The sequence below is a fragment of the Lepisosteus platostomus genome, chromosome 12, assembly GCF_059453375.1.
Source record: "Lepisosteus platostomus isolate fLepPlt1 chromosome 12, fLepPlt1.hap1, whole genome shotgun sequence".
Classification (NCBI taxonomy): Eukaryota; Metazoa; Chordata; class Actinopteri; order Semionotiformes; family Lepisosteidae; genus Lepisosteus; species Lepisosteus platostomus.
The window spans coordinates 32,805,636-32,830,151 of NC_142622.1; the positions used below are offsets into that span (position 1 = coordinate 32,805,636).

Here is a 24,516-nt window from a genome sequence, read left to right on the forward strand (position 1 = left end):
ATAAATTGGATTTTGAAATTAAATCTCTTATCCCCTACAGAAACACCTGCATCTGTTTGTGCAAAGGATATGGTTAAAGCTCTTTAAAGAAGGTAATAACAAGGTTTGGCAAAACACCAATCTTAATCCCTTTTTGATTAGGAAAACACTTTGAAGCCTTGACAAAAGATCCAGTAATTAATTATGGATCGCTGTCTTTTCCCACACAACGTTCAGCAGAAGTGTTTGTGATCAGGCTTGTCATAAACACAGGATGACAAAGCTAGAGTTTCTTTGTGATAGATGCCAGTAACCAGTAAACTAAGCAGCTGAGCAGTACTGGAGAAGGCTGGTTCCACCAAAGCCTCTGTGATGCAAAGTGTATTTCTTGTTTCCAAAAAAAAGGTTAATACAGAATCTGATCTATTCTGAACTGCTTCATGTTTACTTACTGAATTGCAGTTAGTCCCAGAAAACAGTGGTCTGCATGTCCCCTAATTGGTAACTGCCATATTTAGTTGTAGTATTAAGAAATAGTGATAAGTTGTCATTTAATTATTATTTTTAAATCACTGCTTTGACTTCTTATGTGTATTAAAGACAATAAAATTATCTCTAAAAAGTTTTTTTTGAATAAATGGACATCCATGAGCTCACTTTAGAAGCAGGATAGATTAGACCCAACCAGTTGAAAATAATAAAATTGCATCTGCACTTGTTTTGCTTTTATCAAATGTTATATTGAGGATGTTTGAAAATGGTGCTAACTTCACTATCAGCAGGAAAGAAAACATTTTCACATTGTTTTTAGTATTGTATTTTAAAAGCCTGCTGAGGATGATTATGGCATTTCTATATGCCAGCTGGATTTTGGTTTGTGCTTGTGTATTTCTTAAAGCTTTTTCTTAAAGCTTGGATCTAACATTAGTGGAAGCCACAGTAACTAAAGGATATTTTAATCCTTTCTTTTAATCACTTTTGAAACTGCTTGTGTTTGGAGACAGTGTATGTCTAGTGAGGTAATACTAGGCAGGTCCTCTGGGTCAGATATGTTACTAAAAAGCTTGGGTTTTGACCCACCTATTTGAAACCACTTTTAAAAACATCTTATGAAATGCTGCACTTACTTGGCGCCTTGGCAGATTTCATCAACCACCAAAGCATTTAAATTTTTTTTAACAGAGATGATGCTACAGTAACATTTATATCTATGACAGCTCATTAACCTTTTGAACAAATGTGGTCCATGCCGTGGTTGCGGTGTCTTATTTTGTGAAATTAGAAAATAGTGCCTACGCTTTTTTAATTTGATATTTTTTTCAAAATTTTAAAGTTCCAACAGAAGAACCTCTAAGGGTAAGATACGTTACAAATCACATCAGAAAAAAATAAAGAAAAAAATGAAATATGCTGATAATATAATGATACAGACTCATGAACCCATGGGTTCAAAGCACCTTTTGCAAGAAGTTTTAGCTCAATTTCTATCAACTTTGCAAACCTACTGTACTTGGTACAATTTCTTGGTACATTCTTCTTGGCAGATTTGTTCGAGCTCATGGGGATCACTTATGGACAGCACTGTTTCAAAGCATACACAGATTCTCAAATGGAGTCATCAGGGCTTTGGCTGGACCAATCAAGGACATTCACTTGCTTATTCTTAAGCCACTCCAGTGCTGGTTTAACCTTGTGCTTTGGGCTTATTGTCCTGCTCAACAGTGAATGTTTTTGTCAGTTTTAGGTCTGACACACGTTTTCCACTAAAAATGGACTATTTTCACATAGGCCTTGACAAGTTTCAAGGAAGCTGCTAATGAGAAGCCAAACCATAACTTAATGCTGCCACCATCACCAGTAGGGATGGTGTTGACTGAGTGATGAACTATTCAGTCTGCAGGGTTTGCATTAGATTAGATGTAATGGTTTGCATTCAGATAAAAAAGATCTAATTTTGTCTATTCTAGCTACAAACCCTATTCTCAGACATTTATAAGTATCACTCAGGTGTTTTATTGCAAAACTCCTGTGGGATATGAGATGTCTTACTTCAGTTACATATAAAATCCCCTTCGTGGAGTAACTGGGAAATTCTTGACCCATGGACGTTTTCTCCCATGTCAGCCATTGAACCCTGTTGGACTCATAGTGGCATCCTTAAGAAGCTTCCTCCTTGCACATAGTTACTATGGTTAGTTTGGAGGGACAACCTGATCTAGGCAGTGTCTGGGTGTCTTCTACTTCCTATTCTGCCAAACTCAAGACTGAGTTTAACTTTCACCCTATAAAACATATACTGTATTAGCGGTAGCATTCCTGTTTAAATCAAGAATACAGGAAAGAAAATGAATATGGCAAAATAATATCTGTAAGTTGCCTCAAGTATTGCTATTAGAGCAAATCATTTTAAAATGGCTTTCCAGAAATTCAGTCAAAGCTCACTTTATTTGATGAACACAGCAGCAAGCTTTGATCACGGGTTCCCTCGTTCCCTTTGATCAAGACTTTACAACAGACAAGATTGAACGATTAATGGCTAACTGAAATAAAAATACATTAACTACCAAATGGCCATTCATAGCAATTAAATGTGCCCTAATATCAAATATTCTAAAAACAGGTAAAAATAATCCAAAATAACACCAATGTGAAGAAATGAAAACAGCTTCAAAGCTGAAGTCTTGCTAGCATGGGTGTTAATGGCAAGTTTTTATTTTTTCTAATGATAATTTTTCTTTCTTGTTTCTTGGTGCAAACAGGCCTGGAGTTTTTCAACAGCACTGGGACTGTTACCACCCCCCTCCCCCAAGTAGTCAAAGCCTATACCTGCCAATCCCCAGACTCCCCATTAAAAGAGTATAGAGCAAGCTCACCAGAAAGTCAAAATAAGAGTGCAATGGACATATGTATAGACTGGATACTGGGATAAGATTGTAGTTTACCGAGGAACACTTTCTGGCCAAAAACTGCTGTGACAAGAAAAATATTTTGATGTGAAAAGTCAATGATAAAATCATATGCTTGTAAAACATATCTTCTATTAATTTTTTTGTTTGAAAATCAATTTCCTGTGACCAGGAGTCTTCTAATGTCAGCTGTGCTGCTGTGGTTAGGGCTGGGGTTAAGTGGCCAGGGCTTTCTCGCCTCACATAAAGTATACCTCTCCTCTGATTGGTTCTGAACTACCTCTATGTTGCTGTGAAGCCTGCAATATGGTAAACACAAAATGTTGCCTGCACTTCCTCTCGCTCCCTGTGTGGGTAGAGGGGTTGTTGCTATGAGAGAAAATTGATCATTTTAAATTAAAAAATCAACAATTAATTTTTGCTGAACGTTCTTTATATTCTAGATATCCCCATATTTCTGACCACAAGTATGCATGGAGACGGTGAAAGAGAGTGACTGTGATACTGGCTCTCATCCAGAGACTAAAAGCAATAGAGTTTAATGTCAGACCAAGATGATGCAGCTTTAGGCTCTATCACTAAAAACATCCATTTAAGCCTATGGGACTTCATATTAGTCTTCCAAAACCAAATCTTCAATGTTTTATCTAAAAGGCAAAATATTTGGGAAAGGATCCTGTTAACAAGGTATGTTTAATAAGAACGAAGGTGCATGTGCTAATAAATAAATATAAAATAAATACATAATTACATTCATGCCTGTCACATTATATATAGCTGACAAGCTGTGGATATAACACAGTAAGCTATGTCCTGGTTTACTGAGCTTCAAGGTGAATCACTGTATAATTAAGGTGCACGGTGAGAAGAATTAACATTTGTCACATTTTCTATAATGTCACATTTTTATAACAGGGATCATGCTTACAAGACATGATACAACAACTTCATCCAAGAAAATTTAGACTGGTTTTAAATGACATAGTAACAGAAAACCTTTCCAATGAATAAAAGAACAAGACAGGATGAGTACAAAAAATAAAAGATTTCATTAAAAAAGCAAAACTAACAAACACTATGACTGGGAAACCAGAAGTTAGGCTTCCAAAGGGAACTTAAAAGCTGCACAAAATTTAGGATAATGCTAGTTTTTTTCAAATTCCCATTGCTTTGAAAATAAATGCAGTCATCAAACTGATTGCAGTTATTAGCCAAGACATCACGGACAGTGGGCTCTTCAAAGGAAGAGGTCAAAGGAAGGGTAGGGAGTCAGAGGGGTCCAAGGCAGCTTGTACTGTAGATCTCAAGTGCCAAATGATGGGTGTCCAACATCCATCACATCCATCAAAGAGAGGTTAAAGAAAAAGGAACAGCCAGTAAAGAATGGAGGGCTCAAGCAGTCTTTGGTAAAAAGGCTGGATTGGGCTGTGGTAAAGACCAGGAGATCAGGCGTGATGCAAAGAACCTAATCAACACCATTCAAACTTCACTCATCTGCCAGTAGAAGTTGGCTTAAGTGACAAGATGGGTGGGGCTGTCACATCTAGGGGCCGTATCTGTGTCAATACCCTAAACTCCAAGAGGAGACTAAAGGCCTAACAGTCTCCATGAATGAGTGACATGGTGCTGTGTAACAGTAAGTTTGCCGTCATCCCTCAGTTGTTAAAGAGAGACTCCCTGTCACGCAAAGTGGATTACTAGAATTTGGGCACCATGTAGATGATGTAAGTAGCCTGGACCTGGTTCTGAGTGGAAATTCAAGACCTCCCATCTGTAAGAGTACTGGATCCTCTTAATCAATAGTAATGGCCTACAGTATATGCAGTTTAGGATTGATAAAATTCTGCAAAGTTTCTGTGAACTGTGTTCAAAAACAAAAAATACCTTTGCTTTCAATTAATGATTTAATTAAACTTGAACTGCTCACTTAGAAACTATCACAAGATCTACTTTGAAATTATTTTGCAAAGCCAAATATTTACAAATATAAAGCATATTAAGCAGTAAGCATCATGTTCAATAGTGCATTCATCTTCATTATTAGACTAATAACTTAGAAGTCAAGACTAGACTGCGTACCCTTTACTTCAACATACCCTACTTAGGCATACTTAGCCTAAAAAACACCTTGCAATCGTCATAAATTATTGGAACTCTCTGCACCATAGTACAATTTAAGATGTAGTATTTTTTGTCAAAGTGAATCTCACAAGAGCAACTACTGTACCAACTCTGAGCACCAAGTCATTTAAATTTGCCGCTGTTTGTGACTGGGACAATTTGACAGAATGACTAGAAACTATCCACCTTTGTATGTGTGGGCATTTTCAGCTGTATTATTGAATCTTTTCAGCCTGACACTTGCACTTGGTTCTGCTCTCCCGTCCTGTTTTATAATACAATGAGATGTTACATTTTGTCGATTGATCACGTCAGCCTTTCATTTTATTCCTGCAACTACTATGTATGCATTTCCAATGCTTGGTCTAATCAGTAATGTAAATGTGAATTTGTTCCCAACTGCCCTATCTGATCAAGTAAAGGATTAGTTTTATTACTGTCATCAACAACTGTTTCAGGGTTCCCCATGTGGAGGCACACAGATGGTTCTGTACAGCCTGGGGGGCAGCATTAGGATTACTTGGTCAGGGGTCTCCTGGCTCCCAGTGAAACAGAGAACCTTGTGACTTCAGGGGTGCCTGAAGACTCTCGATGTGATGGGTGAATCTCAGCCCCCAAAAGGCACTGAACCTCCATCTCTCACTACAGAGCTTGTAATGTTTTATGTTGGGGTTGTAGAAGCATGCCTTCCCCTCTTCAACCTCCCCATGTGGGTACATTGTCTTTATTGCAAGCTGAGATATACAAAAAAATTGGCAGTTCAAAATTAAGTGGGTATACCTTAATAAAAAGTAATCGGTGAGTCGGAAAAAATAAATCCAACTTATTAGGTCTATACAGATTTTTGTCATTTAACCTTTTTTTTCTTAAGAAAAGCAAATCTCTGACTCAGGATTATCAGTCTCGTGGTACTAGAACCTTTTTTATTTCCCTCTAACTTGTATGAAACTGACAATCTAATGGCACCTTATTTATTCCTTGCGGCCTTCTTTCTTCTCTGGGCTTCAAAGAGAACTTCAAGGCATATTTAACTTAAAAAGAGACTGAGTTCCCAGGGGTGTCAAGCAGTGTATACTTTAGGGAGAAAACTTCAGAGCTTAGTGCATTCAGGTCCCTCCCTATCATGGTTCCAAGATGTTTTCATCGAGTGCAGACTTCAAACACCTGCCAAGTTCATCCCAAACTTCAGCTATTTTGAAACGTTATCCCTAGGCCAAGATGTTGAGATGTTTTTACTTTTCAGAAATTCCTTAAGACAACCGGATTGTGAACAAACATGAGTGAACAACTGTGGAAAAAGAGTATACATAAATTTCATAAGCAGTAATGAAACTGGTATATATTACCATGCTGCAACAGTTCATGTTTCCATCTGGATTGGCATTTCAGTGCTTGTTCTAAAACAAATGGGAAAGGCAGAATGCATAAAATGTTTCTTGTGGGGAAAAGAGAAAAATTGGTCTTTTCTTTTTCAAGCTGTCATCTATAAAGTAACTTAGCTTTATAATTGTCTCCTCTTTAAGTTAAATTCTTGGAACCAGCTACACATATAGTTATATATATTTTTTTTATCTGCCAAGAACACCATATATTTATTTAATTAGTCAAGGTTACTGTCTACTACAGGATCCTTTGATGGTCTTTGGCTCTGGCTGTTGTTGAAGCCCAACCTCTCGGAAAGGTGTATTAATGAATGTCCTGAAGCCATTCCAAGCCACAGCTTCTTCGGGCAATGACGTATGTATTGCAAGTTCCCATTTCATGCCTAAATTTTGCACACCTGCAGGCACTTTACAATGCCACCTCTAAGATCTGTGGTTAAACACTTTGTACATGCATCTGTACTACATACTCTGCCATTATTTCCCATAGGCTTTAACCACTCAGAGTTCAGAACAGACAATTATGATGCTTGTTCCCTTCAACTACTGATTGGGGTCTCTGAACGATGATAAGGGCCATTAAAACTACAAACTCATGTGCAACATAAAGAAAAAGAAACCCTGTTCAAACACAATGCGGTCATAATAATCATATAATGAGAAGAAGAATCATGCTTTTTATAATTAAAGACAACCTATAATTAAACAATATTCCAAGTATGAAGCAAACATCTCTTTCCAGCAAAAAGAGCTAATTAAATAATTCCAGCTAATTCATCTAAAATCATTTTGTGAAATTAGTGTGCCTATTCTAATACAGAATACATAATTAACGTAAATCTTCTTTTCTTACCTGACATACTGCTGAGGATTATGGCCAAGAAATCATTTCCGTATCTTCTTTGAACAATACGATCTGAAAGTAAAGTTTAGAAAATAAAAGCCTCTTGACAAAAACCTACTACTTCTGGCATTCTATTTTTATGATTTTAGGATACTGTGATGCATTAAGAGCAAGAGAAGTATGACGTGCAATTTAAAACATAACATAGAGTGCTTTCAGGACATACTCTAAAGCAGATGCTGTAAAAGTGGGATCCATTAAGACATCTTAAACACGCTGAAATCCCGATCTCCTCCAATTCTCAAAGCTGAGAAAAACAGAGAACAACACTGTTCCTCCTAAACCTACCTTAGTTTTCTAGACTTTCCGTCATAAATTATCATCCAAAGAGAACCTGAAAAAATTAAGAGAAAAAGAGAAAGTTAATTTGGACAGGTTTTTCCAATTAAGGTTGCTGCCCAGTCTTATGTATAACAGATGTTAAAGGTAAGCCATATAAGTACTGGTAACCTGTGTCAGAATTTAATTAATCTAGAATTTTTTACTTGTCACCAGGGTGATACTGTAAGTAGAGGGAGAGTGTGGAAGCAGTGGAAGCAAACTCCTCTGACTCACCCATTTTCAAACTGCTCTTTTTCAAGTAGCACAGACCCAGATTGGATGCTCAGTACTGATTGAGCCAGTCCATCACTGGGGTTGCACTACCATCTATACAGGACATTTATGACAGACGGTGCTTGAGGAAAGCTCTAAGCATCATCAAAGACCCCACACACCCCAGCTACAGACTGTATGACCCTCTACCATCTGGAAAACGGTACCGGAGCATTCGGGCCCGGACTACCAGACTCAGAGAGAGTTTTTACCCCCGCACTATCAAACTATTAAACTCCCAGCCTCTCTCACTCTCACCTCACCTCTCACCTATGATCTGAACCTCACAGTGCCTTCTTTCTTACCAAAAACTCAAACACACATTGAAATCTACCTCTACCTTACATATCAAAAAGCTCACTCCCCATCATTTCTATTCTTTTATTTCATTCTGTTGATGCATGTTTTTGCACATCTGATGTTGTTTTGCACATTGCCTGTTGTTGTTTTTGCACACTGCCTGTTGTCTCTGTCTTTCTTTTATTATACAATTCTATTGTTGTTTTTTTGTACTACTTATCGTCTGAGAGCTAGCTAAATAGCATTTCGTTATACCATATACCTGTATAGGAGTATAATAACAATAAACTTGAACTTGATTGGAGGAAATTCATGATTTACATTACTCTGAGCCTACAGATGTCTGCAGGGGTCACTGTAATGCCGGGACCCAAGAAAGTCCTGACATACTGCTTTTTCCGGCCTACCTGAGGCAGTACTAAGCCAATTGTGAACCAATCATAGCAGGCTAATGACACAATAACAGGTACCTTTCAAACTGTTTCTGAGTAGATGTGTTCCACTTAATTTATTCATGGGGTTCAAATGGTAATGCCTGGACCACAGAACTCAACCTGGATGTTAGCAAGAACTTTTCCTGGGAGAGCCACTCAGGAGCCCAAACTGAATAATTAACAAACAAATTCAAATAAACCAGCAAGTATGTGTTTTAAATGAAGAGTCATATATTTGCTCAGTCTATTAACTGTCTGCAGGGATGTTTAAAGTTTTAGGTGCAGTTTTGTTCTTCCTTCACAACATCAACTAATGCTTCTATCAAGACAAGAATCTCTCAGCCCTTTTGTACTCTACATCAAGAAATCCATCCACAACAGCAGCCTTTCAACTGTTTCTCAGAAATTAATAAAAAAGGAACAAGTAATAGGTTTATTCCATGCTGAAAAAAAAGAAGAAAGAAACAACGTTTTGGCCGTGGAGCCTTCTTCAGGTGTGACACGGCCAAAACCTTGTTTTCTTTCTTCTTTTTTCAGCATGGAATAAACCTGTTACTTGTTCCTTTGCAGCCTACGCATGCTAAGGTAGCTACCCACCTGAATTAATAAATACTATTTATCCATCTTTTTCTCTATTAAAACAGGATTTTTCCCTAACTTGTTACATCAGGTTACATCCGCAAGGCCATATGAAGAACCCAAGGAAGATAACTCCATTGAGCTGAACTTGTACTCTAAAAGCACCATGCAAGTACTGAGCCTATAGAAAGCCCACAGCCCCTTTCAAAATGCTCACATTTCAGTGCCTTATAGCGTCAAATTAATACTGATTTTTTCATTTATCTGCACATCCTACCCCACCGCTTCCAAGTGAAAATTGTTTTGAATTTTTTAGAATATTAATTACAAGTAAAAAAACTGAAATAGATTGATTAGATTTGTGTCCACCCCACTCGCAATAGCAATCCTAAATTTGCTCAGGCATAACCAATCACCACATCACAACACTACACTGGAGTGGCAAAGGAACAAAAGGTAAATGTCTTTACATGACCCAGTCAGAGACTTGAGCTAAATTTAATCAAACTTTTGTGGCAGGCCTTGAAGAGGACTGTACATCAGTGTTTTTCAAGGAGCCTGACAGAGATTGAACGGTTTTGTAATGAATAATGCTAAAATATTGGCAAACCTAGAATGTGCAAAGGTGGTAAAGACTTATCCAACAGATCTGCTGCAGTAGATTCTACCAAAAGTTTCTGCAGTATGTATTAACTCAGTAGTAGAGACTCATCCAATTACAATATTTCAGCTTTGTATTTTTAATATTAAATTTCTTCCCAATAATACTTCCCCCCTAAGCATGGTGTGTAGGTAAAATATAAATAATATTATGCCATAGATGATAAAGTAATTAAAATGATTAAAAAAAACTTTCTTTAGTCTGTGAACTAACCCTTTAACTGTGAACTAACTTAACCCTTTAAAAACTGTGAAATTGTTATATGAGTACACCAAACCCTTATATTGAAATGCCCTTGGAATTCCTTATCTTTTCAAAAAGGCAGTATGTTAAGGAGGTATCTACAATCTGCACCAGACATAATCAGACATTACGTAATTGGTTTAAAAGACAAATCACTAGAACAAACCATCAGAAAATCAAGTACTTTAATTAACCAATTTACTTTAATTAAACAAATGGCATTATTTTCCCTTATAGAAATAGTGGCACATTCTGTATAACCATAACAACAACTTAAAAAACAGAAGCATGATTTCCTAATTTTTTGTGCTGTGTAACAGGATTTTATCAGTTTGTTGGTGTGTAAAGAGACATCTAGTGGTCACATATGGAACATTTTCCATGTTCAAATTCTCAGTTCGTCTAGATTACTTTTCATTGGATCAATGAAAGAGCTCAAGAACACAAAATATCTTCAACTTAGCAACAATTAAAAATTAGCAAAATACACCACATAACTTTAAAGTATGACACATTTTACTGCAAAGGCAGTAGAAAGCGCTTAGAAAAATATTTGAAGTCTATTCTTAAGAAGATTTAATAAAACAATGAATGAGATATATTGCAAAGTCTTCCAAGATATTTCAGGCAATTAAAACATTTGAATGTTTTTATTGTTTAGAAGAATGAATATGAAATTCTGTTTAGAGATGCTTTGTGAAAAATGTCAAGTACTATACTGTATCTAAATTGTAAGCTACAAATAGTGTTGAAAGAAAAAGGTAAAATATTCAATACATCAATGAGCTTGATTCATAATAAATACTGCTGTGAGCGACATTCATGTTTCAGGATTTAACTATGTTCTGTTAACTGAATCACTCATGAAAAAAGTAGAATCATAAAGAAGACGTTATTTTTAGGAATGTTCTATGATGGTGCCATCAAGTGGATCCTCAGCTTAACCTCTGGTCAGATCACACCCATTAATCACTTCACAGTTTAGGACTATTGTTCACTGCATTAATATTGACTGAATTAAGACTGAAACCATTTGCAAAGCCTGAAGGTGCCATTTCAACTTTCTTCAGCTTTCTAGTGCTACATCATGCTGATAAGAGGTATTGTTGAGACATTTACTGTTATGCAGTTAAGACTTTTAAAAGACATGCAGCATTTGTGAAAAAAAAAATCTAGTATATGTTTTTGGAAATATCCAGTTATGCAAGCACTCTCTCTATGAAACAAAGCTATTCACTGTGCGGGGGCCTGTGGAAAAAACAGCTTCTGCCAAGTAACACACAAGACTTTCAGCAAAAACCTCTCCACATTTGGCAAAATCTGCAATCTGCTAATCTGTCTGATTCAGTGCCTTCACAGGATTAAGCACCATACAATGCTGCAGGACACTCTACCAAACATTGACTTAATCCACTTGATTATTGCTCTCTCATGGCCTATTAAAAATTAAATGCTATTCACAATGTGGGGCTTTAATGGGGCTGGGCAATGTGTAAGTGTCAAAGAGGTAGTTCTGAAATGTTTTTGCACTAGATGTTGATCTTTAATAAATTACAGCCAAGTGTCTGGCAAATCGATGATAATCGGGTTACGAACAAGATAGTTGCACCTCAGTCCATTAAAATAAAATGACTGATAATAGGGAAAGAAATGCTATATGCTCAGAATTAAAATGTCAAAATAAAATAACTTTAAAATACTGGAATCTTCCTCTATGTACTATGTGTTACATATTAAAAAACAAAACAGTTGGAGAAGGACTTCACTTGGAATTACTTCAAGTAAATAAAGTAAAAATTAATAAAGAAAATTATTCCAAAATAAATCTTAAAGGATGTGTCAACAGCTGATTGATTCTAGTTTTCTAAGCCGACAACATTCTTGTCTTGTCTTTCACACTTATTTTGAAATCTGTAATGAGTAACACACGTACGTCTAAAATCCTGGATACTCGTTACATCTGTTTTAATCATTTAATAAGAAAAAAAGTAGGAGAAACAATAACTTTACATTCAAGCAGTTCTGAGAGCAGCCCTACCACCTAGTTTGATCTCTTCAGATTTTAGAAGCTAAGGAAGGCCAGACCAATTACTGGGATAGCACACCTTGAAGGATAGTGAAGAGGTACACTCCAGTAAGGTAACCAAGGACGCTGCACTGTAGGAGGTGTCATTTTTCACATAAAAATAAATCAAATTGCTGACACAACAGAACAGGGGCGTTATCCCTAGTATAGACCTCTCTGGGCTAGTACAATCTGGTCTTCCTAACATTTCTTTAGTCAAACGGTGAAGCAGTTTCTCTCTCTTTCCCTGAACTGTTGCGCAGCAGGGATGTTGGTGCAATGCTGACATGATACTGCATGTCTCCCACACAGGTTCTGCAGTTCCGAGCCGTATGAAATGGGTCCTTTCTATGTGAGGTGGCTTTGGCATCCTTTGGGCTGAAAAGCTCAATACAGATTTCAAGTCTTTTCAAATCTAAGGAATTATTAAATAGAATAATTAACAGTGTTATAATGAAATCCCGCCTTGCACCTGTTGGCTCCTCCACTACCCTAGTCTGGAAACAACTGTAAAAAATGGATGGATGTTAAATGAAATAAAATACTATAAAACTACAAAAGGCATTAGATTTTGATGCTAATGTTGCTGCATATTCTTCTTACTTACGATGTATTATTTTTACTTAATATATAATTATCAATTTATGGATATGGGATTTGGGTTTAGATTCCTACATTTACAACATTTCCTACGTTTACTCCATTTTCATAATTGAAAAATAATTAGGCATAGAGTATGTGAACACAGCCAAGACTAGTAATTTAAATGCAATAAAATACTGTAATTAAAAAAGAAAACCGAATTTTATTGTTTGTAAATGACTATTTGGAGCTTAAAAAACTGAGTTTTTAAACATCTGTTAAGAAAAAAAAAGTTTTTTTTTTAATTGTATTGTATACATTATGAGCACTTGCTGTCAAATGTTTGTCAGATATCCTTTGGTTAGTAAAAAAAAACATTTCTGTAAAGGAATAAACAACTCAGCATCTTAGATCAAAATGTCAAAATGCATCAAGTGCAAAGTTTGATTTCCAATTACTACCTTCAGCAAACTGTGTTTGATTCTGGCTTCACATACTGACAAAAAGGGTGGAATACTTTGCATTATTACATCATAAGTCATTTAAAGTAAAGAACTCTCTTCCATGTGAAGCCACAGCTTAACACTAATCCTCAAGTACAATGGAAATGTCAGCAATTTGTCCCTAAAATCCCCTGCAGTTAAATACTCTTTCATGGAACCTGGCTCAGTTGAATGCCTTAGCAAAATTGACATTTACATGGGTACATTCTCTTCTGAAAATAACACAGAAAGACGTTCATGGGATTGAACAGGTACCACAGGCTTAAGTTGAGTTGGGCAGTATGTAAAACAGCCTCTCCAAATCTTTTAGGTTTCACATTTAAACTTGTGTACTGCAAGGAATGCTGTCAATAATATTGTTATAATACTGCCAGGACGGCAATACTAACAGACACTCACACTATGTTACAAAAATACAAAAATACTGGTTTATAGTCATGACACATCTTGAGTAGTTTACTTTGTTTAAAAAGTTAAATAATTACTTTTTCAGTGAAACAGTGGTGACTCATAGTATCAAAACAGATTTGTGCAGTCTTTAAGGATACCTTGTTAAAACTGACCATGGTAAATTGTTTTCAGGTTTTTAAGTTATAACATATTCAGCATTTTAGGCATGTGTTTGTATTTGTTGACTTTTTATGCTGTTTTCCACTTATTTTAATTTTTGTCCAACAAAAACAAGTATAATTTCTCTCATTAGCAAGGTTTGAACGCAGGCAACTTGAGAATGACAAAACTCACTCACAAAACTCACTTAATCAGCTTTACAGGTACTTTACAGGTAATGGGGACTCCCCTCCACCACCACCAATGTGCAGCATCCACCTGGATGATGCGACAGCAGCCATAGTGCCCCAGAACGCTCACCACACACCAGCTATCAGTGGGGAAGAGAGCAGAGTAATGAAGCCAATCATAGCAGGTTTCTACACCTTGCTCCCCATAATAGATGTTTACCCCTGTCCCCTGCAGACGAAGTAAACTAGTAGCTACTGCCTGCTATGGGGAAGTATTAAGACGGTGTTACAATAGGATTCCATAAAAAGATAATACAACATTGGTCTTTTAATGCAGGAAATTGCACATTCTAAACTTGAAATATGTAGCTTGAAAGAGGAGTGTCAACTTTAAACACCTTATATTTACATTGAGAAACAGACTTAAATTACTTCTTCAGTTTAAAAAAATATTGATGCAGCTACTAAGTACTATGATATGCCAGTTAAAACTTTTTTCAAAGAAAAATGCTATTGTTTCTTAATATTTCCTTTTTAAGGCTAGATAAGTGTCATTACACGCGGATTAAATCAGTAAGTAAATTAAATAATCATAAACCCAACTTGTAAATTAATTTGCCAAGAATATACCCACGTTGGTTTAATTAAAAGCACATGAGTTCTTTTTTCTCTGGCACAGCTGTGGTAAAAGTAAATCATTATTGTAATTTGATAACTGTATGATATCAGATTACTGCCTCTCCACAAGACACTTCAAGGTGTTTATACAGTATGTAACTGATGAGTCAGAAGAACATTTTAAAGTACTTCTAAGGTTTTGTTAACGGTTATCAATCCATTTTCTAACCATTTCATCTGATTCCAGATAGGCCGGAGCCTATCCTAGCAAGTAACTGGCACAAGACAAGATATGCCCTGGATGGAGACAAGTCCATCACAGGGCAAACACACAGACCTTCAAACACTCACACCAGGGCCAATTTTCCTGGAACCCAATTAACCTACCAGTATGTCTTTGGTTTGTGGGAGTAAACTAGAGCACCCAGAGGAAACCAGCCTGAACAAAAGGAGACAAACTACACATACAGTAGATAGCTCCTCAGGTCTGGTATTGAACCCAAGGCCCGTACAAGGCAGCACGGCTAACCACTGCTTCACTGTGCCACCATGTTAAAGGTTATATAAGACTTAATTCATATCTATAGCATTTTTCTGAACAGTCTGGAGTAACTTTTCATAAACCAGCATACTGCACCCTCTGTTCCCCAAGAATGCTGGATAACAAAGCATTTACTGTAGCACTGTTAATGTACATACTGACACTGAACAGGTAAAATAATGCCATCACCCTTTCCTTCCCAATCAAACACGGTGATTTAGTGCTTATTCAAAGTCAGCTGAGTGCATCATAGTAAACTAATCAAAATGACAGCAAAACACTTAATCAATATCTAATATAATACCTTATTTTTCTAACAAAATACAGTAACACAGCAGAAATAAATGGAAACTATATGACATGCATAACAACCACAGCATCACATTAAATTTACAATCTTGGGAAGATAAGAGAATACTAGGATAGGAAAGACTACTTTGGAACAATACCTAGGCAGACATTCAGCAAGCTAGCTAGAAGCACTTATAGGAGAGAACAAGGTTAATCCATTGACAATAACATTAGCACTGCTTTTTTAGAAGCTGTTTATTCTCATACAAGTTGAGTCTCATCCAAAATATAAAATTTACAGTTCATTGCATTAAACCAGTAAGAATGCAGATGCCAAGTCTTTCAACTAAACATTTAAATGATAAACCTTAAATAAGGATAAACCAGTGTCAATGACATAGTATAGATTAAAACACTGGAATTGAAGTTTGTAATCCTTATTAATCTCATTGAAAAACATTGATAAGAACAGAAATTAATCAAACACCATGCTGGCCTTCTGTGAAAAAGCTTTTTGTCTGAAAGCTGATAAATTCTAAATCCTTGTATGACCTGCTCTTTCAATAAACATGCTTTTGTCTGAATTTTACACATTTTTTCATTAATATTATAAATTTAATGTTCTGTTTTTGGTAGAGTTGTTTAAATGCTCCTAACTTGTTAATGAAAAAAAAACTTCTAAATGTATTTTTTTACATGCACAAAAATGTAACAAAGAAGATAAAGAATCATGACACAAATGCATGGCTAATTTATGCAATTGCTAAATTTAACTTTATAGTTCACAGGCAGGTCAGTTAAGTCACTGCCTTTATGACAGTTTGGTTCCATGAGCACTTGCATTTACAGTCTTTTTATTTTAATCTAGGGTGTTGAAGTGTGACATAAAACTGCTGCAGTTTTAGTTTTATAAACGTAAAAGGCTGAATTAGAAGCTTCTTTGAATGGATACCCATAGTATTGCAAAACAGCAAATGTTAATTTATATTTATTCCTATAATAAATACAAACTGCATGCTTTCAAAACACCACAAACCTGAAAGTGTTCCTATGCACTGTTGTGCAAAAGACATCTTAGACAGAATCTTGAGTTACAAAATATATGTGAGTTATGAGCATTAACAATATCTAATAAAAATAGTTTAAAAACTTTTTAAGAAGAAATTAAGTGAAGAAGTTAACAACACATTCACTGTTTTATTTATTTATTTCAATCAGTTGAATTCAGGAAATATATTAGTTGTAAGTAGTAATCACAATTAAGTAGTAACTGTTCATTCAAATGTGCAGAAATATGTCATGTTTAAGTTTGTACCCTGCAGATGTTGTGTTGTGAACCTCTGTTCACTTAAGAGATTCTGTGAAACATGCAATTTGACCAGGGCTGCCCAAACATTTGCATACAACTGTAAATGTCACCTCCATTATATGAATTTAATTCATTTATCCATTATAATGTCTGTGTCTTTTTGTTTGTCAAAACAGATTATGTGAATAAGACTTATAATTACTCAAGGTCTGCTGTCAAATCAGTATGTCTGACTTGAAAGTCTAATATTAAAGCACCTGTTACTTGATGAAGCAAAAGCTCAACTTCAGCTTATTGCAGCACATGAGACTTGTGGATCTCATAAAGTCCTTCTGTTCAGCACTTATATTCTAAAGATCTTGCACCTGTGCTCAGTACATTTCCTTAATTAGAAACTGTAAAACCTGAATGGAATTCAGATATAATGACTGTTAAAACAATCTATAAATTATGCAGCTGTATAACTGCTGCATAAATGGGAACACTTTAATCACAATGAGCCTGTTGTGATTTGTTGATTCTTTTCCAGAACATTTTCATCAGACTGACCTGGCTTGAGGTTTCATGCTGAAACACTGGTTAGTTAACCCATGTTATGTTACTCGTACATTTTTTTTATTGTGAACTACTTTTTAATACAAAAACACTCCTTATGTCCCCTCCCCTTCTTCAGTGGTCCCCCTTGACTCAGACAGCTAAGCTAACACTGTGCAACAAGGACTTCATGTCAGCAGTACTTCCTGCCTGCAGCTCACCTAGTCTGGTCCCGACACTAAATCTGACTTCCAATAACACCAGGTGAGGGAATGCAGAGTCTCCCACTGCAGCACCTACAACTATAGCCAACAACTAAATCTTTTGTGAGAGGTCAAGGTAAGAGTTATGATTTAATAAATAACTGCATTAATACAGTGCTTTTCATTCCAAAGAATCCCAAAACACTGAAGCCACTACTTAAGTGCAGCACTTATCAGGCTGGCTACATGCGCCAGCAACCCCAGAAGTGAAGTGAAAAACTGCACCAATTACGTGGGAACATTAGGCAGGTCAGATTGTGCAAGACCAAAGGCCAATGGGATTAACAGCACTACGATGCACACATCCAAATGCATCGGTGTCACCATACTTGGTCGTATGGACAACTATGGGTCAGTGGCAATAATTACTGTATACCTATTGATTAATGAACACCACTTACACCATATCTAGACTTGCCCAAAGCATGAGCAAATTAATTGTGTGCACCCTTTCCGCTGGACAGAATGGGCACAAGAGGCTAACTGCATGTAATGGTGTCTACTAGGAGTTAAGTATGACCTTTGAAATACATTTAGGTGAATCATTTAGGATTAGGCTTGTTTAAAATTTATATTGTCCTAATGTTGTCTAAGTAATCGTCCTATATCTGAAACCTTCATGTCTATATTCCAAATAGTAATAGCTTCTAACTGTTTCTATGAAGACTTTAAGAGATATAAAAACACAAGTAGCTAATCCTTTAGTTTTGCCCTTAAAATTAATCAGATTGTGCACTTGGTGCTCAGACAGCTTTGCCCTCAAGGGATGCCATAGGCAGGCATTGCAGACCGATAAAAAAGAAAGAAGAACATCATGATTTTCAGTCCTGGAAGAAGCAAAGACATTTCACGTTAACATATCTGGTAGAATGTGATTCCATTTATTCCTCCAAAGTGAAGTAGACAAAGGGGAATTACGTGTAAAAAGTTTATGAAAAACAGAAGTGAGTTTCTCCACCAAGTTGTAATTAAGTTATTGTACATGCTGCATAATTATAGGGCCAAAACACAATTTACAGTGTCAGTATGAATTAAATCTGAGAGTGTATCTGAAATGGTGGGCTTTCCTGAAGTGGAAGTCAAGACTGGAATGTCAGGGTTGTACGACAATTATCGCAAAATAAAGGAGAAAACTTTAGAGAGCTAGGTCCCAGCAGAGCTTTCTAATTGCAGGAGAATTTAATACTTTATTTTCCTTGAAGAAAACTTGTCACTTGTTTGCATCATTGCTGGAGTGTAGGTATATACACGTACCATACTAAACCTGATCCAGATTAGAAAGAATGCCACAGAGGAAGACGATTCTTGTAGTTACATGTATGATGTAGAAGAGGAGGAGAGATGCCTGAACCAGAGGATCAGTGATCAATCCAGAGGAGCAGTGGCTTTACTGCAAGGTCCCTCTGGATTGCTGAGCTACTTACTCTGTTACAGAGTGTAAGCCCAGTAGCCCTATGGAGAAACCTCATTTCCTTCTGTGCATTTTGCATGTTGGGAGGAGTTCGGAGGGGAAGGTGGGGGGACATTGCACAAGAAGCTGTCAGCAAAGGCGTAGAAATGTTGATCTCGACTGGGGATATTGTTGAAAGTAGCATTAACATTTTGAGAAACTCCTGAATTCTGTTGACATGCCCTCCTTTCAGGAGGCAGTGTCGGAAGCCTCTGGTGGGACCAGGTCTATTTCTGTAGCTGAGGTCATTGCAGTGATTAGGGCTGCAGGGGTGGATGAGATCTGGCCAGAAATGCGGAGGGGACTGGACATTGCTAGAGTGTTGTAAAACCTTTTCAATGTTGCTTGCAAGGCAGGGACAGTACCTCTGAATTGGCAGACTTGTCTGACAGTTCCCATTTTTCAAAAGGGGGACCAGAGGGTGTGTTTCAGCCTTCCTGGGAAAACCTATGCCAGGGTGCTGGAAAGGACATTTTGCCCAATAGTTCAGCCTCAGATACTGAAGTAACAAAGTGGATTCTGTCCTGGCTGTGGAACAGTAGATCCACTCTTTGTCCTAGCATGGATATTTGATGGGGCATATGAGTCTGCCACCCTTATCTACATGTATTGAAGGCTTTTGACTGTGTATCCTGGGGTATCTTGAGGAGGTGCTGCTGGATTATGGGGTGCCATCTGGTCCATGTATTTGTGGAGAGAGAGTTGTGTCCACAATAATTCTGATCTGCTCAAAGTGGGAGTCAGACTTTGCCAAGGCATAGCTGGGGTTTGGAGTGTATCCAATTTAATAATAATAATAATAATAATAATAATAATAATAATAATAATAATTGCTTACACTTATATAGCGCTTTTCTGGACACTCCACTCAAAGCGCTTTACAGGTAATGGGGTCTCCCCTCCACCACCACCAATGTGCAGCATCCACCTGGATTATGCGACGGCAGCCATAGTGCGCCAGAACGCTCACCACACACCAGCTATCAGTGGGGAGGAGAGCAGAGTAATGAAGCCAATTCATATATGGGGATTATTAGGAGGCCATGATTGGTAAGGGCCAATGGAAAATTTGGCCAGGACGCCGGGGTTACACCCCTACTCTTTTCGAGAAACACCCTGGGATTTTAAATGACCACAGAGAGTCAGGACCTCGGTTTTACGTCTCATCTGAAGGACGGCACCTGTTTACAGTATAGTGTCCCCATCACTATACTGGGGCATTAGGACCCACATGGACCGCAGGGTGAGTGCCCCCTGCTGGCCCCACTAACACCTCTTCCAGCAGCAACCTTAGTTTTTCCCAGGAGGTCTCCCATCCAGGTACTGACCAGGCTCACACCTGCTTAGCTTCAGTGGGTTGCCAGTTGTGAGTTGCAGGGTGATATGGCTGCTGATAATTTAAGGGACCTAAGGGCTGTATTGTTGTATCTCTGCTGTTTGTGGATGACATTGTCCTCTTTGTCGCATCTGACTGTGACCTCCAGAACGCACTGGAGAGGTTTGCAGCTGAGTGAGAAGTGGTCAGGATGAGAGTCAGCTCCTCCAGATCTGAGGTCATGGTTCTCTCCCAGAAAGGAGTGGCTTGCTCCCTTCAGGTGAGGGGGAAACAGCTGCCCCAAGTGGAGGATCTTAAGCTGAAGGACCACAGGGTTCATTAGATACAAGATGATGAAATTGTAATAAAGCCTGTCTGATCATGTTGTATTGAGGATGACTATGATTACTTAGTCATAAAATCATGATTCAAATATATGATTAATCAAATATCAAGTGTGTTTATCAAATCAGCTAGCATGATAGCTTCTTGGCATTTAGTTTGGTATTTTAGCAAATCAAAGAGACAGATAACTTGCACAATGGGTGGGATTTTGGGCTTTTTTTCAGAACTGGTATATATTGACAAAATTAGCGTTCCTATGAGTTTAACAACGATGGCAGAACGTACCATTTCAAACAGAGGATGAACTAACTGGAGCCAAAAAGAAAGACAATTTAAGAAGAATGTCATTAAAACCAGGTGATTCACCCTTTTTCATGTCCAGAATTGCCATCCATAACTCAGAAAGGGATATGAATACATCTACTACATTCATATCTGCAGGACAAAGATGAGGAAAATCATACTAAGAGTCTGAAATGTATAATTTAGAAAACAAAAGGCAAAAATAACACTCCCTTGCCAATAGCTGGAATATCTGTTAATTGTTCAGTACTGCAGAGTCTCAGAGCTAGTATGTGATTGGTTAGACTGCCAATAAGCAAAATTATACCCAGATCTTTATGTAAGAAATCTAGCTCAATATTTAAGTAGCAAATGAAATTATTTTCTAACAAGATTGTTTTCCAATGCAGAGCCTTGGAAAAAAATAGTTGCTGAGCATCTGTGCTTCCAATTCAGTAATTTTACCTTGGGCAAGATCTATACAGCTGTGAGTCAAATACAGGGGTTATCTTTAGTGGTGCTTTTGACTGTATCCCATAGAATATTGCGCTTATTGACTAAGTTTATATCTGATAAAACCTCCAATTTAGATTGAAAGTCTATCCAAAATGTCAAATTATATAATGGGTATATCAAAATGCCAGTAGAGTGAATACAAAGATTTATCACTAAATGTTTGCAGAACTCAGCTTGGCAATCTGAAAGCAACATAGTCAGCATCTCAGTATTATGTAAAACATAAAAAAATTGCTTGGGCAATACAGACAGTTATTGCTGGAGTACAGTTCAGTTGTATAAAGTTACTTGTTTGTCTAAGGGGTTAAATATATTTCATATACTGTATTTATCACACCCTGACAATTTCTCAATGGTATAGGTGCAAGAGACAGGGATTTGACTTTTGAGTCAAGTACTGTGCATGACATGCTAATGACAATACTCATTATAGTATTCGTTGCTGCAGCCAGAATCACACCAAACACAGCAAACCAGGAGACTAAAAAATAATTTGAACATTATAGGAACATAAACAAAAACAGGTTTTACCTGAAATACTAGTATTCAAATATGTGTCTCAGCAGTTCATCCCTACCTGAGTACAATACAGAAAATTAAACAAAATCCTTCATACCACAAATAAAACACTTTTTTTGTTCCCTGAAAATAAGGATAATGCCAAATAGTAATAGTTATTAGCAATTATAAAATCAATTATACATCTTGTTGTTTGAAATGAGATTCCTATATCATGACAATGAAATGAACTGACATTAATTCTTTGGCACAGCTTTTGTGAAAACAGTAATAATTCTGGCACACTTGATTAAGTAAACATTTATTAAAAAAGACAAAACACACACTAAACTACACACAACATAAACATACAGCATACAAGTTATGCTATGCACAAATATACAAATAAGGCCTCCCAGAGGCCTACTCTAACTACACAGATACAATCCCAGACAGCTACCAAGTATTCGACTCTTAAATAGCACATACTGTACAAAGGCCAAAAGAAGAAATAAACTACTTCCTAAGCTAAACAGAATGCATCCTGCAGTTAAATCTCTCTCTCTGCAAACCTAAATTCCATCAAAGGACCTTATCTCTCTTTTTTTAAATGTACCCACAAACCAGGAGAATCCATTTTTAAATGAGGGATTTTTTGCACAGGAAATCAGAGTTTCCTAAAAACCACAGAATAGCTAGCTCTTAACAAGGTTCAAATACCTAGCTCCAGTCTAGTATTTTCTGGTGACCTGGGACAAGGAGCTCTTGCCTTGGTCTTCTTCTTTTGTCTCTTCTTTCTTTCACCCATTCACACTGCTTCACCATCCTCTTACTGTATATGGTGTTTCTCTGGACTGTTATTTATGCAATCATATGCCCAGAACTTCATTAACAAAGATAAACCAAGGTAAAAAATACAACCGCTTTGATCATTGGATCTGGACCCCCTACATCTTAGCCAACAACTGCTTACTTTGAAGCTGAAAATGCTGCCACAAACCAGGTGTTACCCATTGTATCTAGATTCTTAGAGACATTCTGAAGTCACCCATAGCTGTAACAATATGTAATATATTGATTCTAGATTGTAGGAGTGTCCTGTTATGTCCAGGTCACATTCCTAAACAATGCAATTTATAGTGAAATAGCTTAGAAAGGAGAATTATTATCCATAAAGAATAATGTAATTAACATACAAATCAGACTCATTAATGTACCTTTTACCCATAAAAACTATAAATAGAAGCAGATAGAGTAACCTTGGATTGTCGAGACCAGCAAAATCATTTAATGCGTCAGGGTAGATTTTTTTCCACACACACTCCATGCATTTAAAGTTAGCAATCACACCTTGATTCACTAGTTGGATCAACAGCATTGTGTTTGGTAATAAAATCTCAACTTTAGTATTGGGAGATAATGATTCACAAATAAAGTCATGTGGAGCAGCATTGTCTTCAACAAGACTTTTTAATGTTAAATTTTACTCTTCACAATATATATTAAGTTCTGGAACAAAATAATCAATGAACTACAGTACCTAAGTTGTGAGCTTTAGTGCCTTAAAAAATGAGAGAATTGCTGGGTATTCTTATGTTAATGAATAGAGGAACTCAACAACTTAAGTGCAAAACAATGTATAGCAGGGTGACATGTGATGGGGACCTCCTGTATTCGTCTTATTTACTCAATATGATTGCTGTAATTAACATTCCCAATTGACAATATATTGTCAGAATCCTACTCTCACACAATACTGTTAGAGTCAAAACACTAGATTCTTTCAAACAGTGGCTGAATGAGATCAGTTAGCAACTACCAAACATACCCTTTTTGTCTGTAACCCTTCATATTTTGCTACTCCACATGTTATATGTTGTGTTTACTAAGTTTCTGTTTGTGTGAAACATAGCTGCCTTGATGCAAGAAACCTTCTGAGAAAACAAAAAAGTATTATTGTATTGTCATAATCAAGGACAGAAGACCTCTAAATTATGAACACAGAAACGTTTTTCTTTATGAAAACCTGGTGCTTTCCATTGGCTTCTAGGGTTATTTAAATATACTATATTGGGCCATACATCATAACTCTTTCTTGGCCTGAGAAGACTGAAGTTTGATATAGGCAGTGTGTCATTTTGGAAATATTGTGGTGTATAGAATTTGTATACATATATACTGTATGTGGATCCTAAACCACAAACACCTTTCAAGGAACTGACATTAAAAAATCAAAATCTCTTATATGACCCCCTTGAATTATCATTAAACCATTCATCACATACTAACCTTCAAACCATATAATAGCCATATATCCTGAGGCTTTGTATGACTAACAGAGCCCCCAAAGGTCCTACACTGTATTATTAACAGACTCCAGAAGGAATCTTTATTATTAATATTGCCTTTGAGGATTCTATATAAGTAATATAAAGAATCCCTCTTAAATCATTTACACCAGATACCAATATTATTAATACAATACCTTTAACCCATGCATTGCTATTAAATGCCCAAGGTGTTTAGTATTACCTATTTTAGGTTTTCCTATTTTATTAAAA

At 36.8% G+C, this 24,516-nt stretch overlaps 1 protein-coding gene across 5 annotated transcripts in view; it reads right to left on the reverse strand.

The window, feature by feature from the left end:
- Positions 1–24,516, reverse strand: part of thrb (thyroid hormone receptor beta) — a 136,186-nt gene that overhangs the window by 20,905 nt on the left and 90,765 nt on the right. For 4 of the 5 annotated variants that reach the window (XM_088601668.1, XM_088601671.1, XM_088601670.1 and 1 more), the window contains exons 3-5: positions 7,581–7,626; positions 7,242–7,304; positions 6,353–6,403 (exon numbers count right to left, since the gene is read on the reverse strand). In XM_088601668.1, coding sequence (XP_088457794.1) covers positions 6,353–6,403; positions 7,242–7,248 — 58 coding nt within the window. In that variant the 5' untranslated portion in view covers positions 7,249–7,304; positions 7,581–7,626. The remainder of the gene's footprint in view (positions 1–6,352; positions 6,404–7,241; positions 7,305–7,580; positions 7,627–24,516) is intronic. The other variant, XM_088601672.1, reaches the window with a different exon arrangement.